The 15,757-nt window shown below is 33.9% G+C and overlaps 1 protein-coding gene across 1 annotated transcript in view; it reads left to right on the forward strand.

Annotated features, from left to right (window-relative positions):
• LRP1B (low density lipoprotein receptor-related protein 1B) overlaps positions 1–15,757 on the forward strand; it is a 615,617-nt gene that overhangs the window by 444,488 nt on the left and 155,372 nt on the right. Inside the window, exons 43-44 of the mRNA XM_009891709.1 lie at positions 7,290–7,479; positions 8,888–9,092. Coding sequence (XP_009890011.1) covers positions 7,290–7,479; positions 8,888–9,092 — 395 coding nt within the window. The remainder of the gene's footprint in view (positions 1–7,289; positions 7,480–8,887; positions 9,093–15,757) is intronic.

The following is a 15,757-nucleotide window of genomic DNA, read 5'->3' on the forward strand; positions in this document are numbered from 1 at the left end:
AGGGTTAGCTTTTCCTTCTGCTATCTCTGTCCCGTTTACATCATCTGTACTTCGTAAGTCATAACCTCGTCTTAGTGAGCGTGCCGGTGTTCACCAGGCCTTGAGAGGTCACCTGCGCTCAGAGGTCCACCTTCACATGCCTTGTCTAGCTCCGAAGTGGGCTGTCCCAGTGTTGTGCCACAGGTACATTGGATGAGTATCTAATGCACTTTATTGCACAGAAATAACATCCATCTCTCGTATACTATTCGGTTAGTTGGTTAGTTCATGTAAGTATGATTAAAGCCAACTGCAGGTCAGCTTCATGCTCTTTTTCATGCTACATTTTGATGTTTCCTACTCTGAATAGTCTCATCAGGTGTTTTGTAAAGACTTTCATAAGTTCACTGATGGACTATTAATATACTACGACTTAGGCATTTGCCTGTCTTTCTTTCACACTGTACTTGTATCACAGATACACTAATTACATACAATATTTTATCTATCTTCATTGACATAGACTAAAGCAATGTTATAATTCCAAAAAGATATTTATCTGGCAGTTTCTGTTTGCTAAATGTATTAGAAGTGTTTCCTGAACAATTATCCAGTGTTTGTATTTTCATTTTTACTTGCACGTAGACTGAATTTTTAATTGTCATTAGGAAGACACCAAACATTTTGGAAGATGTGAGATTTCAGTATTATACTTTCTACAAAAACAAAGGGTTATTTTTTTTCTGAATTCTTAAATTATTTTATTTTTCCTTTAGATTGTTCCCAACAAACGTTCATTCTTTCTAGTACTGCCACAGTGTCTGAAGGAATAATAAGGTTACATCCATGGAGATTTTTATAGTGTCTTGAACTTAAGCTAGCTATTGCCTTGAAGAACCCAAAGCTTTTGTTCATACTATTTATTACATTTAATGATCTTTAATGTGTAATAGCTTATAGCATGGTTTTATATTTTGAAGATACAGAAAATTATACAGATTTTTGCTGATTTATGGTGTAATTGTAGCAAATTTCACATGTGCTGTAAAATAAAATAATATTCTTAGGCTAAATATGATAATGAAATAATTGGTTATTACAGTTCAGTTGTTTACGCCATATTTGATATTTAACATTTCTGTTAGAATATGATGGCTTTGTTTTACATGTGACTGACAGAAGCAATTAAGAAATTAAAACACCCTCTAATTTTTGAGACAAAGGGAACTCATCTTGCCTTTTTTTTTTATTACAACTTATTATGGTCTTAAAATTTTTGCTAAGCAGAAAAACTTTATTGCTTTATTGCTACTTGAAGAGCAAAGTAGAAGAGCAAAGAATTATTTAAAGTTCTAATTGTGCAGTCGGTTAGATATGTGAACTATAACCTCTTTTCTTCAGGTGCTTTATTGCTTCTGAGGCATTCTTTTCACCTCAGATCAAATGGTGGTCCTGATAACAGGACCACCTGTTATCTATCACCATAATCTCAAAGAGATTGACAAAGCAGTATTGTGTCCTGGGACCAGTCTGGTATAACCGTTGACAGGTTGTATCCTGAAAGGTAAATCATGAAAGCCAATCCAGAGAGTCAATAAAGATCATGCAGGTGTTTAATGTGAAGTACTGAACATTAAACATTAAAGCCTTCTCCAAAGTTCTATTATCAAAGTGCTGTTTATGCTCAATTTTATTACTTTGATAGTTTTTCAGTATTAAAAAAATATGATGTTGACAGTTGTTCTGGCTTTACAAATTTGCTAAAAAAAGGGACTTTGTAAGAATGTAAAATTATAGGGAAAAGGTAGTTGAACTGATGCAGTCATTAAAACTGGGAAAGGTTTGACTGTAAACTTTCTAGAGACTTTTGAAAGTTTAAGATCAGAGATAAAAATCTAGGAAACTGAGAAATAGTATATATGTTACATTGTATATACATTAGTTGGCAACAACTATTGGATAATTTAAACTTTATGTCCTTTAGTATTTTTATTTTGTATTTGCAATAATGAGGGAGCTCTAATCTGAGTTCTTCAGTTATTGATTTGTTGCTTGTCTGTTCCCTGGGAAAGTCAGATGAAGATCAGCATGACAATATTTATAGGCTGCATCTCATCTGTGGGATGCAATCCATCTTCGTTAAGTTCAGTAAAAGTGATAGATAGCATTTGGCAATGTAATGATGTGATCACTCTACCATTGCCTTTGTAAATCATAAGCTGTTGCATTCTCTTGTGTAGATATTTAATCAGTTATACACCCCATTACTGATTTAATTCAGAATGTCAGTGGCAGGTGAATAATGTGAGTATTTGTATATTAATATCATATTGTATTAATGTTCCTTTCATTTAAGTATGCTATTCATGTGAAAATCATAAACTGTTGCTTCATGGCTAGAATAAATTTAATCAGTGCTGTAGGCATCTAATGCCATCAGTGTTTTAATTCAATATGTCAGTGAAACAAATGTGTTTCTTTTCATTTCCAGTTTCTTTATGCTTTACTAATTCAGAATATTATATGATACTGTGAAAATATGAAGCTGAGAGTAAACAAATTGCTAATTTTCATCCTGTCAGTAGATTTTGGGACTGAATCTCCCAGTCGTAGCACCAGATAGGATGAGTACATATTTCTGATGTGTTTTAAAGTAACTGAGGATCTAATAATAAATTAACTTAGAGAGAAAAAAATATATCTGGAATATTCTTTAAGGAAGTGTGAAATAAGTAAATATAAAATAATATCTATGTAAACCGGTAATGATATAACACTAGAATGCAGTTGCCTTGGAATTGTCTCCAGTGTTCTGTCTTTGGCAATATGAAGTTGCTAGAGGGTTTTACTTTCAAGGAACCACCTGAAAGTGGCTAGAGGACCATTTCTAGGTCCATTTTTGTCCTCACTTGGCACTTATTTTATCACTGATAAAAGGATTTATATGAATTTTGGCATTCTTCACTAATCTCTAAAACAAACTGTTTATTTTAACCTAGAAACAATATAAACTAACAAAAAATACTATATTGGCACTGATAACTTATTATCCTGAAGATTTGCCTGAGTAGTGTACGGACGGTACTTCATCCAGCTCATACTGCGTGCTAATAAGAACAGAGTTAGTTGTATTTTCCACTGTAAGAATTCATCTAAATCTTGGATCACTTTAGCACCTACTTTCTAGGTCTTATGCCACTGACTTTAAAACCACCTTACTCGCAGATTTCTAAAAGTATTAAGTGATTCTCTTTTGTATTGGTGAAGTTGTCAATTCCGTAAGTACGGAACATGATAAAGTTTATTGGCAAATAAAAGAGAATGATTGGTATAAATCCTTCAGAATTTATAGTTTTGTTGGAGTGAGGCAAATGCATGCGGTATGTGTTTGCAGCAGACAGTTTTATATTTAATTAGTGGTTTTTTTTCTAATCCTACATCAAGGCAATTTATTTCCTCTGAATGTTCTGTTTGTTTGGTTTTGTTTTGTTTGTTTGTTTTTTTTTTTTAAGAGAGATGCATATTTTTCCACTCTGAATTTTTGTGGCTGTGGTGTTTATGAAACCATTGTCCACAGGCTTATCACCTTAACCTTGATAGTTTCAGGTTTAATTTGCTCGAAGATGTGATCGTGTAATATGGAGCCTTCTTTTCTTCTTTAAAAAGCATATGTACATCAAGCAGTTCCTGAAGTTTTATTTGTGATAGTACATTTCCCTAATTGAATATCAGACATTTGATTTCAGCAGCTTTCACAGCCTGATTCTGTTGCTGGATTATTTTCTGATTTTTTTTTTTTTTTTTCAGTCACAGTCATTGAAATTACCATTAAGATAGAGACTTTTTTTTTTTTAATCTTAGCTTCTCTCTTTTCTTTTACAGTTGTTACTGCTTTTCTCTTCTAAAGAAAAAGTTTTATTGATTGCTTTGTTTTAGTTCTGCTCCACTAAGAACAATACGTAGACATGGCAAGGTTTTTCAAAACTGCTCATTTTAGATATTTTGTTAAAATAAGAGGAAGATGAATTTTTCATCTGTATGATAAATGTTTGCTTGTCTCCATATACGGTGCAACTTTTCAGGACTCTGTTTTCTAAAAATTTATAAATTACCATTTTGTAAATAATATTGTTGAATTAAACCTTCTGTCACCATTTACGGACTTTAATATGGAGTTGCAGTATGATGTGTTGGTCCAGTTTGAGAATGTGAAGCTTCACTTTCTGATTCCTTTAGAAAAATAGAGTTATTCTCTTAAGTATAGAAATTACAAGTAAACCTACGTCTTGTATTTGAAGAGGACTTTCATCATTCTAGTTGTGTTCTAATTCATCACATCTAGCTGTGGCAGGAACAGCATCATTATCTTTTGTCTACAACGGCAGAGTTTTAGGCTATGTTTTATAAACAGTTTGCTTTCAAATTTATTGACAGATTCAGACAAGGAACAAAGCTAAAGTTGATAGAAATTCAAGAGGTTACATAAGGGAAATACTTTTTCTTTTTTTTTGATAGTCATCTTTCAAATGAAGAGCAGGATTTGCAGCAAACCTTAGTTAAATCCTCACCTCCTAAAGGCTATGTCTTTAACCACAAGACAAAGACTTGATTACATTTTTCTAAAAAATTCCATAATAAAGATGAGGAAACTCTCAACATTCACAGATTTGAAAGGGAAAAATAGTGCAATAAATGCTCTGACGGTTTGTTCATTACAAACAAAGTGCAGAATTGGTCAGAAAAATTCAATACATCTGCCGTCATTTTGTAATAGAATCACAGAATATCCCAAATTAGAAGGGACCCACAAGGATCATCAAGACCAACTCCTGACTCCACACAGGGAAACCATATATCTACGAGCATTGTCCAAATTATATCTAAGAGTTTTGGTTTTAGTTAAGAGAATTGTAAGTAGTGGTAAATTGGGCTTCAGCATATAATTTCAATGGAAATCAGTAAATTAAGTTAGAATTGTATTCCTGACTCTTTGTTTTAACACTTATCACAGTTACTAAGTTTTCTTTTAGTTTCACAGTTGGTGGATGGTTTGCAAGAAACATCCAAGACGTGTATCAGAGCCCATATCTAAACTGTACAGATTTCTGCCCCTGGGAGTGATCCGTGGGCCCAGACCAGGCAGCGGGGTGGTTAACGGGTGCAGTGCTTGGCCCGGTGCCCCTAGGATGATTTGGGTTGTCCAGGTTTCCTTTGAATCTGACGTTGTGTTTCTGTGGCTCTGAAGTACTATCATTATTCTTAGAATTTCTTCTGGCTTATGCTGCCTAAAATTGTGTGCTGGCCATACGTCAGTCCCAGGAGTGATATTTTTATGTTATGATGTCAGGGATGTTTTCCGCATGTCCTGAAGCACGGTGTGAGAAAGTTAAGGTCTGTTTGAAGCGTAGAGATTTTGGTGGTTGGGAGGTCTCTCTAGGCAAAAGGAATAAAACCTGGTTTGGTCTTGTTTATACTCCCCAAAGAGTTTTTTTACAGAAAGAATAGCAAATTTTTGCCGGAAGAATACCTGGGTTACATCTCAGAAGGAATTAACTGTTTTGTTCCAGAAGGTTGGCGTGGTATGAAGTAACATGCATGCGGTGTGGGTGCTCAGGGGTGCAAGACCCAAGAGTGAAGCAACTGACTTTCTCAATTCATAGTATAGACAGACATACTCAGAAGCTGCAGAAACCGTAGTTGATAACAAGCATGCATTCAGGCATGTTCTAAGGGGTTTTAAAATACTTCAGTAGGTGTTTGCACATCTCTCTCATGATGTTTGAAAGAACTGCTTGTCTTCGATTTCAGCTAGTGATTTCTGAAACAAAAGATAAAGCCTTTGCTGTATCTCAAAACGCTTGTGTTGCTTAAAATTCAAAATAAATTAATAAAGCAACTAAATATTGCATTTAAAGAAAGAATACTTGTACCTCATTCATCTTTTTGAAAACCAGAATTCTTATCTAAAGGGTCATCTTTGCAATGGTGAGTAGAATTTTAAACTTTAAAGAAGCTCAGTCACTTTCTTGTGTTGCTTGTAAGTGAACTGAATATATTTTTTTTATAAATTCACCTTCATAAGTAGGAAAACCCATTTTACGTATATTCGCCTCCCTTTAAGGAGTGTAATCTAATTTATTTTTTCTATTCTTTCTTCTTTAAGACAAGTCACTGAGACTTCCCTGCCGATATATCATGAAAATGTACTCAGAAGATCTTCAAATGCTTTAGAAAGAGAAATACAAAAGTGTGATAAATAATTATTTGTCTCATAGTTTTAATTTATTTGCCTCAGTTTTGATTTAGTGTTAGCACTTTCAGTGTGATCAAACATAATTTTGGACTTTCAGTTCTGTGTATATGAATTACATGCTAAAAATTACATCTTCCAGAAAGCCAAATGTAAGTTGTAATAACTAGCATAATGTAATCCTTATTATTTTTCTAGGTTTTTGCCTTCTGTAGTTCATTAATAAGCTGCATAAACCTTCTGGTCTAAAATTATTTGTTTCTAACAAAATAATAAGTGAAGTAATCAACGTACATTTCTCTAGTAATTCAAAAATAATGGTAGGAAAAAATTACTCCTATTTTTCACAGTCTGTCACTTTTATATATTGGAATCAGATACAATTTATCTTTTCTGGACATTAAATATATGCTTTAGCTGCTTATTAATATTTGCTTTTGTTTCTAGCTCACCATTTTTTATGTAGAATGAAAAAAAAAGTGTTGTATTGTGGCTTATTAAAACAATGTTTTGATGCTGAGACCTTCAGAGTTTGTCTTTTTTCAGTATTTTTCAGCTGTTTAAAAAAGCCCTATGCAGTTAATAACGACAGGGCACCTTGATCCCTATTAATGTAATTTGTAGCTGTGTTAGAAAATACATCGAAAGATAATGCTAAATACTACAAGTAATTAGAGAAAATATGCCTGAGACTTGGCTTATGTGATGTTTGAAGTTGTGACTAAATTATTGCTGTCTTGAATACTTGCTTATTATTTCTAATGTATTATCTGGGGACACTGTAGTAAAAATATTAATTTCATGAGTGTTAGAGTTGACAAATATAGTACAGGGATATTAACAGCGATCTTGGTCTCTAAGATTTTTTTTATTTAAATTTATGAAAAAAGAATAAGTCTTTGATTCTAATAAAACCATAAACAGGTGAAACAATAAAAGTATTGACAGTCAATGAGCTGAGTTACTCTGTGATTCTGCAGGATCAGCTTGAAGGAAAAAGAAAAACAAACATCTTGTTAGAAGGAGTTTTATCTGCTCTGTCTGTAATCATGTCTTCCAGATGTTGGGTCAGTGGAGGGACTTGCTTATCATAGAGCTTGGGACACTCTCTATTGGACCAGTTCAACCACATCCTCAATCACGAGACATACGGTCGACCAGAGACGTCGAGGAGCTTTCAACCGGGAAGCTGTAATAACGATGTCTGAAGACGATCATCCACACGTGTTAGCGCTAGACGAATGTCAAAAGTATGTATTATATCTTTCTTGCCAGATTTTAATTTTTGCCTAATGTCAAGGACACAGCAGTACTTCTTTATTTCACAGTCAACTAATACTGGTGAACTCTGTGAAGGTTAAGTAGATTTCTTGGTTTAGGAGACAAATGCTAGCATTATTTTTTTTAAAGCAATTGCAGAATTAAGGTACAACATTTTATATGTTTCAGATCAAATAATTATTGCATTTTTACAGAATACTAAAAAATTCAAGCTGGTTTCAAGAAAAGTGAGCTAAATGCAAATTATCAAGACTCTTATTGTTTAAATAAAAACAAAATTAATTTAAGCCTTTATGAACAGGAATCTGAGTTTCTTATGTGGCAAATTGGTAGGCCCATGTGTTTATCACAAAGATCAGTGTTGTATAAAATTATGTAACAAGGGATGTACGTTTACGGTGCTTGTGGACATCATCCTGGAAAGAAGTCTAATTTAGTTCCCTTCCTGCTACTCTCAAGAAAACCATATTTCCTAGTAACATAGTAGGAGGGTTTATATTCCTAGTAAGTGACTTAAAATTCGAGTTGAGTTTCTACTACTTCTACTATCTTCTCTGTTAATGCTGGAAGAAAGGCAACCTGCTGTTCCTGCTTCTTTTAATTGTCTGCCCTTTGGGAAGGCTAGGCTACATTTCTGCCTTATTATGTTCTGGTTTTAATTTGTGATAGCTGAACGTACGATGTTGCATGGGTTGTCAAGGAGGTTATTTCCATGTGTGACTTAACGTACGGTTTATGCACATTAAGAGTTTATGCTGTATTGCAAAATACAATTTATCTGGATATCATAAATAAACCAACTGAATGCTGATGAAGATTGCAATGAGAGAATGGGCAGGTTCTGATCAGTGTATAAATTACATCCACAGCTCAGTTTGTCCCCTGTTGTTTAACGGTAGCAAGGGGATGATTGTGCCTCCTGCAAAGCATATTAAGGTCTTTTGATTCTCCATTATCATCCTTCTGCCTACCAGTCCTTTGGTCTGTATCACAGTTCTAATATGGGAAAAGCTGTAGATTAATTTCACTGTTAGAAATTACTAATATACACATTAGCAGAATTAAGTGTATATTGTTAAACAGCTTATATCTATCTGTAATGGTATATTAGTATAGAGACATGATCAGAATTGAACAGACCTGTGAAGGGAAAAAAATCGGTACTTGCATACAAGTTAATGAGCTACGAAACTGCTATATAATTTATAGGCTGTTGGCTATCACATTTTCTTATTCACCATTGATTATCACAATTACTTATAGATGACATTCATAATTGTCTACGAAGGCATATGTTTCTTTTGTTGCTCATTTCATAGAGAACTAAATTATAAACTGTATCTTATGGTTTTGTTTGTTATTTTGATTTTAATACAGCTTAATGTTTTGGACTAACTGGAATGAGCAGCTCCCAAGCATCATGAGATCTACCCTCTCAGGCAAAAATGCACAGGTTATCATTAGTACAGATATTCTGACACCAAATGGACTTACCATTGATCATAGGGCGGAGAAACTTTACTTTTCAGATGGCAGCTTGGGAAAAATTGAGAGGTGTGAATATGATGGATCGCAAAGATACGTAAGTAAAATAAAAATCCCAAAGATATTCATTGTAAATCTGCTTGTTTGCATTTCTTAACGTCTTTAAAATGAAAATGTTACAGAAAGATTGTTAGTTTGAAACTGAAAACACTTCTGAACTACAAGTAAATGCTCTATTACTCAACACATTCCAGTTTCTGGATGGCTGTCTGGAGATGCAGACCCTTACCACAAAATGTATTTGCATGGGTATTTAGCGTGAAGCATCACTGTCCTAAATGGTCTATATCAGCTTGAAAAAAATGTAGAACTTCAGTAGAGGTAGAAAAATGTTCTGCTTTACATAGGATGATTATAATTTTCCTTCCAGTGCCAAACTTTTCTGAATGCACTAGAATTTATTTTGTGTAATGCTTGAGTGTTACTCTACAACTCTATTTTTTTCTTTTCTAACTATTCATTTTCAGATATATTCAACAGCACTCCATTACTCTCTTATCATAATACAATTTGGTCCTTGAGTGCTCTATTAGTTTCAACTCAAGTAGACCTTTTGCTTGGAATATGCTGAAGGCAGTTGATCTGTGCTCACGATCTTGTTGCATGTTTAGCTCTACATTTCTCATAATCAAGTCTTCCTTTGGGGGATTTTGTACCTCCCAAAGTGCATGATAAAATAAATGAAGGGCATGCTCTGCCTTGTATTTTCAATTCCCAGCTCTACAAGATAATGTTTGGTACCTCAGCTCACTTTCATATCTATTAATGTAAAAAAATCCTTCATATACTGTATAAAAGCTTTGAAATCTCTTTTGGTATCTTAAATAGGAATTACATGTTTTTCTGGAATCTTATCCAGAAGTTCCACATACTTTGTTTAGACAAAATTTCCTTATCAGAGCGAAATAAGAGAGCCAAGCTTGTAACAGCAGAAGTAAAAACAACTTGACCAGGAGTATAGTTTTATGTCATTTCCTTCCTCCTTTTGTTTTAATTTGTATATATTAAGTGCAGCTCACTAGTGTTTTCAGATGCAATAACTGTATCAGAAACTAGACAAACAAAAGCTATAGGGATACTAAAGTATTCAGTCTCCGACTATAAATTAGCTGTGAAAATTGATGACTGGGTTTTTGGCTCGGTGAATCCACCTGTGTATCTGAGAATAACATACAGAAGGCAGTTTGGTGGTTTTCTTTGGGTTTGTTTTGTTTTGTTTTATCACTTGGAAGATAAAAATGGAATTACTGTCTTTCCTTCTTTCATATTATTCCTTTAATTCTTTTAATTATATCTTGATTCTAAATTTTATACAAAATCTGTAGGTACTTTTTATTTAAATTTGGGTCATACTTTCAGAGATGATTCATATCATTTAGATCTTCATTTCCTTCAGTTTCTGCTGCATCTTTTGTCAGATAATGTACCGAACAGCACATGGTGTTCCAGATGTACATGTAACGGATCTGTATTGAACCATATAACAGGTCAATAGTATTTACAGAATTGTTTATTATTCTGTCTCTTACGTTAATAAATATAAGCAATCAAAAGATTTAACTGGGTTGTGTGCAATGATCTTGGAGTTCCTCCTTAAAATAGAAAAGGATATAACTAGTTCAAATGATCTCTGCTTAGTTTCTGCCATTTGGTGTCTTAAATCCTGCTTCATTCATCACTTCTCCTAAAATAGGTCTAGTCTTAGCTGGTTTTATTCCTGACTAATTTGAATAATTATGAATCTGGAAAGTACCTCAGTTTGCTGTCTGCCACTTTAAAGTATTTTTCAAATGGAACCTTGAGGGACTTGTTGCCATCTTAATATACAATTATAGGAAATACAGGTAGAGGAAATTCATCTGTTTTTCTCATACTCATCAGCTTCTCAAGTATTTCCTTTGCAGGACTTTGATCCCAATTTGGAAGCTCTGCTGTGTTACATCATCCTCCTCTTGACTTCGTCACCCCTTTATCTTCTATTTTATTGTCATTTTTGAGGACTGACATTATATTAGAGAACTTTTTGGATATTATTCCATCACGTCATGCATTCATCTACATTATTATAACTTTAAATTACAAACTCCTATGTTGGAGTAAGGTTCATTCTTCAATTAAAAATGACTCTTTAAAAGACATATGCAACTTTTATTTCTTTCACAAGTAGGGAACGTGTGCTAATACTTCATTATGTTTGCCTGCAAGTTTATTGCAAATTCAGACACTTATTCTTAAGTTCCTGGAGCTTAAGAATGTACATAAATACTTGCATACACACCATTTTATTCCAGTGATTTGCTTTGCTTAAGTACATTGCTGTCTCTATCTACTGATTATTTGTCTATGTCACTACTATTTTTGTCATATTTATTAGGGAAAAGAGCAAAATATCTCACTTATATGATCAGTAGTAAATAATTTTAAAAATAATTTCCTTTATCTTCTATGCTTTCTTCAATTTTTTTTCTCTGCAAATACCTTTTTTTTTTCTTTTTTGAGCCTGTATATGTTTTGTTCCTTTTCTACTTCAACAGGGATTTTTAAATTGTTTTCTTACACCTTTTGCAGTTAGAATTAATTTTTTTTTTTTTTTCCTCTTCATTTTGGCTGCATTTTCACTTTCTGACGTACACATCTGTCTCTTACTGCTGTTTCTTTTCCATTTTTGCTGTTGTGTTTAGTTTCACTTTCCTGATTCTGCTTTGCTTAAGGTTTTGAATATGCTGTCAGTTAAATACAAGGTAATTAGTAGGCTATGTGGAAACAGTTTAACTTCATCTATGCACAGGGTATAACAAAGTATGCATTGCAAACATGAAATGGGAGATGATACAGTGTAGTTGCAGAAACCATTACTAAAGTCCCACCTTTTGGTCAGACCTCTGGCTTTCAGTTTGCACCAGCAAACTGGGCATTCAACTTTCTCGGCCATTGAATGTTGAAACTTTCCTAGTATATTGTCTCTTGATTTGGCTTTCTGTCATTTTAACTTTTCTTCCCTATGACAGGAAGCAAAAAAAGCTTCTGAAAGCAATAAGCTGAGTACAGGGTGGTCTTCTGAAGGCTTTTTGGGAGCTTTAGAGGGTTACCTATACAAAGCTATGCTACTGTTGGTTGTCCTACACCAGTACCTGTTTTGGGAGAATCAACTAACTCTATTGTCAAAAATGCTGATCTGAGTTCTGACGTGCTATGAGCTTTGAAACAGAGTTGGGTGTGTTTCCTGCGTTCTGAAGGCACTTTTCCTGCATTAGTTAGATGGGCATTGTCATACCAGAAAAAAACCCACCGGGCTGCTTCATTCAAATCTGCACTTAAACTGTACTGGCTTCGCTAACGGTGCTTCAGCAGGTTTGCTCATCACTGTGTAGGTGCACTCTTACTGATACAAGAATGCCAGAATTGAACCATGAAATTGTAGTATTGATCTGGTGAAATAATATTTCCAGGGCAGTTGTTTTGCTTCATTCATTTGTATGCTGTCCAGCTTGATGACATCTCTGGTTTCTGCAAATTTAGGATAATACAAGTAATAATCATTCCAACGTTCTGGTGATCTGAGATTCTTTAGGGTGTTTCAGCAAGGTCCTGCAATCAACCACCCCTCAAAAATAGTTTAAACAAATTACTCTTTTTCTCACTATCTCTGCTTCATTGCTTTCTAGTTTCAGTTAGGTTAACAAAGGCAGAAATTGTATAGTAGAACACAAAATTCTAATGGTAATGTAATGAATTTTCTGCCAGATAGCAGCTTCTTTCTTCATTCCACTCACCACAATAATCTAGTACAATGAATGGGTACAAAATAATTTAGCAGTATTGAATCGACTCTTTTAAGTGGATTGTAAGAGTTTATTGATTTTGTGTTAAGCTGATATTTTAATACTAGTATTTGGTTGCTGGAGTACTCTTTCAAGTTTGGAAGAATTTTTTTGTTACTTTTGTTCTTTTTTATTACTTAGAAGATAGGCAGGGTGTGTTTTTTTAACATTTCTTGTTCTGCTCTGTCAGATCTTCCTGTTTAAAAAACAAAAGTGACAATTGTTTCTTTCACAATCCTTTCCCCTTTTTCTTCCATTTTAGCCCCTGCCCTTAGTTATATTTAGTATTGTGGCCATAGCTGGTTTTAGCTGCTCAGTGCTTTAACTACAACATTTTGTTCATGAACACAGAGACTGAGACAACAGCAAATAAAGCTGATTTTATGTTTTGGACTTATTTTTCCAATAAATCATGATCTATTTTTATTTTTTCCTTTTCTTCAGAGTTGAGTATTCTGTAACATTTTATGTATAGAGAACCTAGAAGTAGAGTTAATTTCCTATAATCAGAAGCCTGGTTATTTTCTAACATCCAGGTTGGAATGTTTTGGTATCAGTTATGGTTTTGTGGGCCTACAGGTGTGATTTTTAAATTCAATATGGTTTTAGAGATGTCATCGGTAATTATAACCTTCATCTAATTGCAACCTTCCAGAACTTATAACTTTAAATTTCTAGAATATATGTTTTTATTCAAATCTTCAAGGTCCTTTCCGACCTAAACCGTTCTATGATTCTGTTGGAATTCTGTATTTAAGCAATTAAACAAGTTCTGAAGTTGGTGTTCAACTTCCATTGTCTTCATTAACATTTTATCAAATCTGTTCTTCAAACTACTAAATGCAGTATTGGAAGTTAAAGGCTTGGCAGTGCATTTATGAAAAACTTGACTTCATGAATGACATCTAAAATTACTTTTCAGACGTGTCATTATATTTATTTGTACTATAAGTATGATTGTGGACAGCAGAGTAACTTTGGTCAATTTTTGGAAGGTATTCATGATGACATCAACGTAACCTTGAGAAGTAGCCCAATAACTCAGTAAGGCAGGATAGAAGTGAGATCAGCAGAGGTATCCAGAACAGAGATAAATCATGCAAAATATTAACAATCAGAAATGTAGAATGTCTAAGCCCATTAAAATCAGAACGTGCTAAAATGTCTTAGGAAAGATTCTCACTAGATCTGAACATGAGTAGTTACAAAAAGATGCAGGTCCTGGATGTGTTTCTGAGTTGAAGAATCACATTACTCTATTCTCTATATACTAATAAATAATGTGAAAACTAACCCGAAGGAAAATACTGTCAACCGGAAGGCAGGTATTCTAATAAACTTGGGTGGCTGTGTAGAAATAAAATGAAATTGAGCCTACTCTCCGTAGAGAAATTTTTTCATCAGTTTCTACCGCTTCCTTGTGATTTTGTTAAACAGCACTAGAAGCAATAATAGTAGAAAAGCAAGAAATGCTAGTAAAAATTTATATAGTTAGCACAACGCGCAGAATTTACCACCTAGATGTTTAAGTTCATCATGTTTTGCCTCCCCTATTCCCCCTATAGCTTATTGTTAGGTTCTGGGCTTTTTAATCAAGCTACTCTTTCTGTATTTGAAAGCAACTGAAGTGTTGTGGATAATCTTGGAAACTAATAGTAGTAGAAGTGAAGTTGTGGTGGATTTTTTCATTTTCTCTGTTCAGTAGTATAAATATATTAGTTGTAGTGAGAATGTTCTGTTCTTTTTTTTCTCTTACAAATCTGATCAAAAAGAGTCTGTGTTTCTCAGCTTGCTGAATGTCGATGTTTCACATTAGCATTGGTCTGAAAAAGTCCAGAACTAAAATAAAGAGTGAAATATCCCCGCTGCTTAATAAGTTGTTTTTCTAGGGACTTCACTTTGTTGACATTGATGAGTCACTTTCTTTAAGTAGTTCTGTAAAGTAATGTGAAGACAAACCTAATGAAAGTGATTCCCTAACCGATGGCAATAAAATCATCTAACCCATGTGAGCTAGGTAACTGGTTGGCACAGATCCAACACTGTTGGTTTGGGACTGTTCGCTGAAATATCATGATGTCCAGTGTTGGTAGCCTGGTAGAAATCAACCGAAAGAAGGAATTAATGAAAAGATAAAAATAATCCCTAAGGCTGTGGAGAATCAGATTATTTATAATACCTCAGGATCCCACAAAATTCTAGGAGGTTGAAATAAAGGTAACATTAGAGGAAGTTTGTCATTGTCATTTATGATGTTGAAAATAAATATCCTGTAATTAATATGCATGTATTTACAAAGAACCTGATCAACACAGTCATAATTTATAGAGATGTATACTTTCCATTTGAATGGCATTGAAAAGTACAGGCTGGTTATAAACAGTTGCTTAATATATCCTTCAACTGAACTGCGAATCTAAGTAACAGCTGGAACACTGCAAATTTCACATTGCAGTTTGGTTTTCAGTGTCTCAAACACTCATTTCTAGCACGGAGAAACAAATTAATTCTTGAAGAGGAAGCACTTCTGATTTTGTTACATCTCACTCAGACAATTCTGACAAGGAAACAGGATCTTACTGTTCCTGGTAAATGAGGTATTCTAGTGTGTCCTTTGTATCCCTTGCTATGTGATTGCAGTTCAAGTTATTATGAAGGTATTTTTGAAAGATAGAATAAATGAAAAGAAAATCCATGCATTAAAGATATGACAACGATGAAAATGCAGTCTTTATTCAGACCAATCAACAAAAAGCATGATTATTTTTAGCAGAATCTGTTCTTCCACAAACCCCAACTTAAAACTAGACTAGAAATTCTTTTAATTTCTTTGGTGGCAACGGGAATGAGGAATTTGTACTCAGAAGTGTTCTCTTCAGTA

The sequence above is a fragment of the Charadrius vociferus genome, unplaced genomic scaffold (genome assembly GCF_000708025.1).
Source record: "Charadrius vociferus isolate BGI_N301 unplaced genomic scaffold, ASM70802v2 scaffold109, whole genome shotgun sequence".
Classification (NCBI taxonomy): Eukaryota; Metazoa; Chordata; class Aves; order Charadriiformes; family Charadriidae; genus Charadrius; species Charadrius vociferus.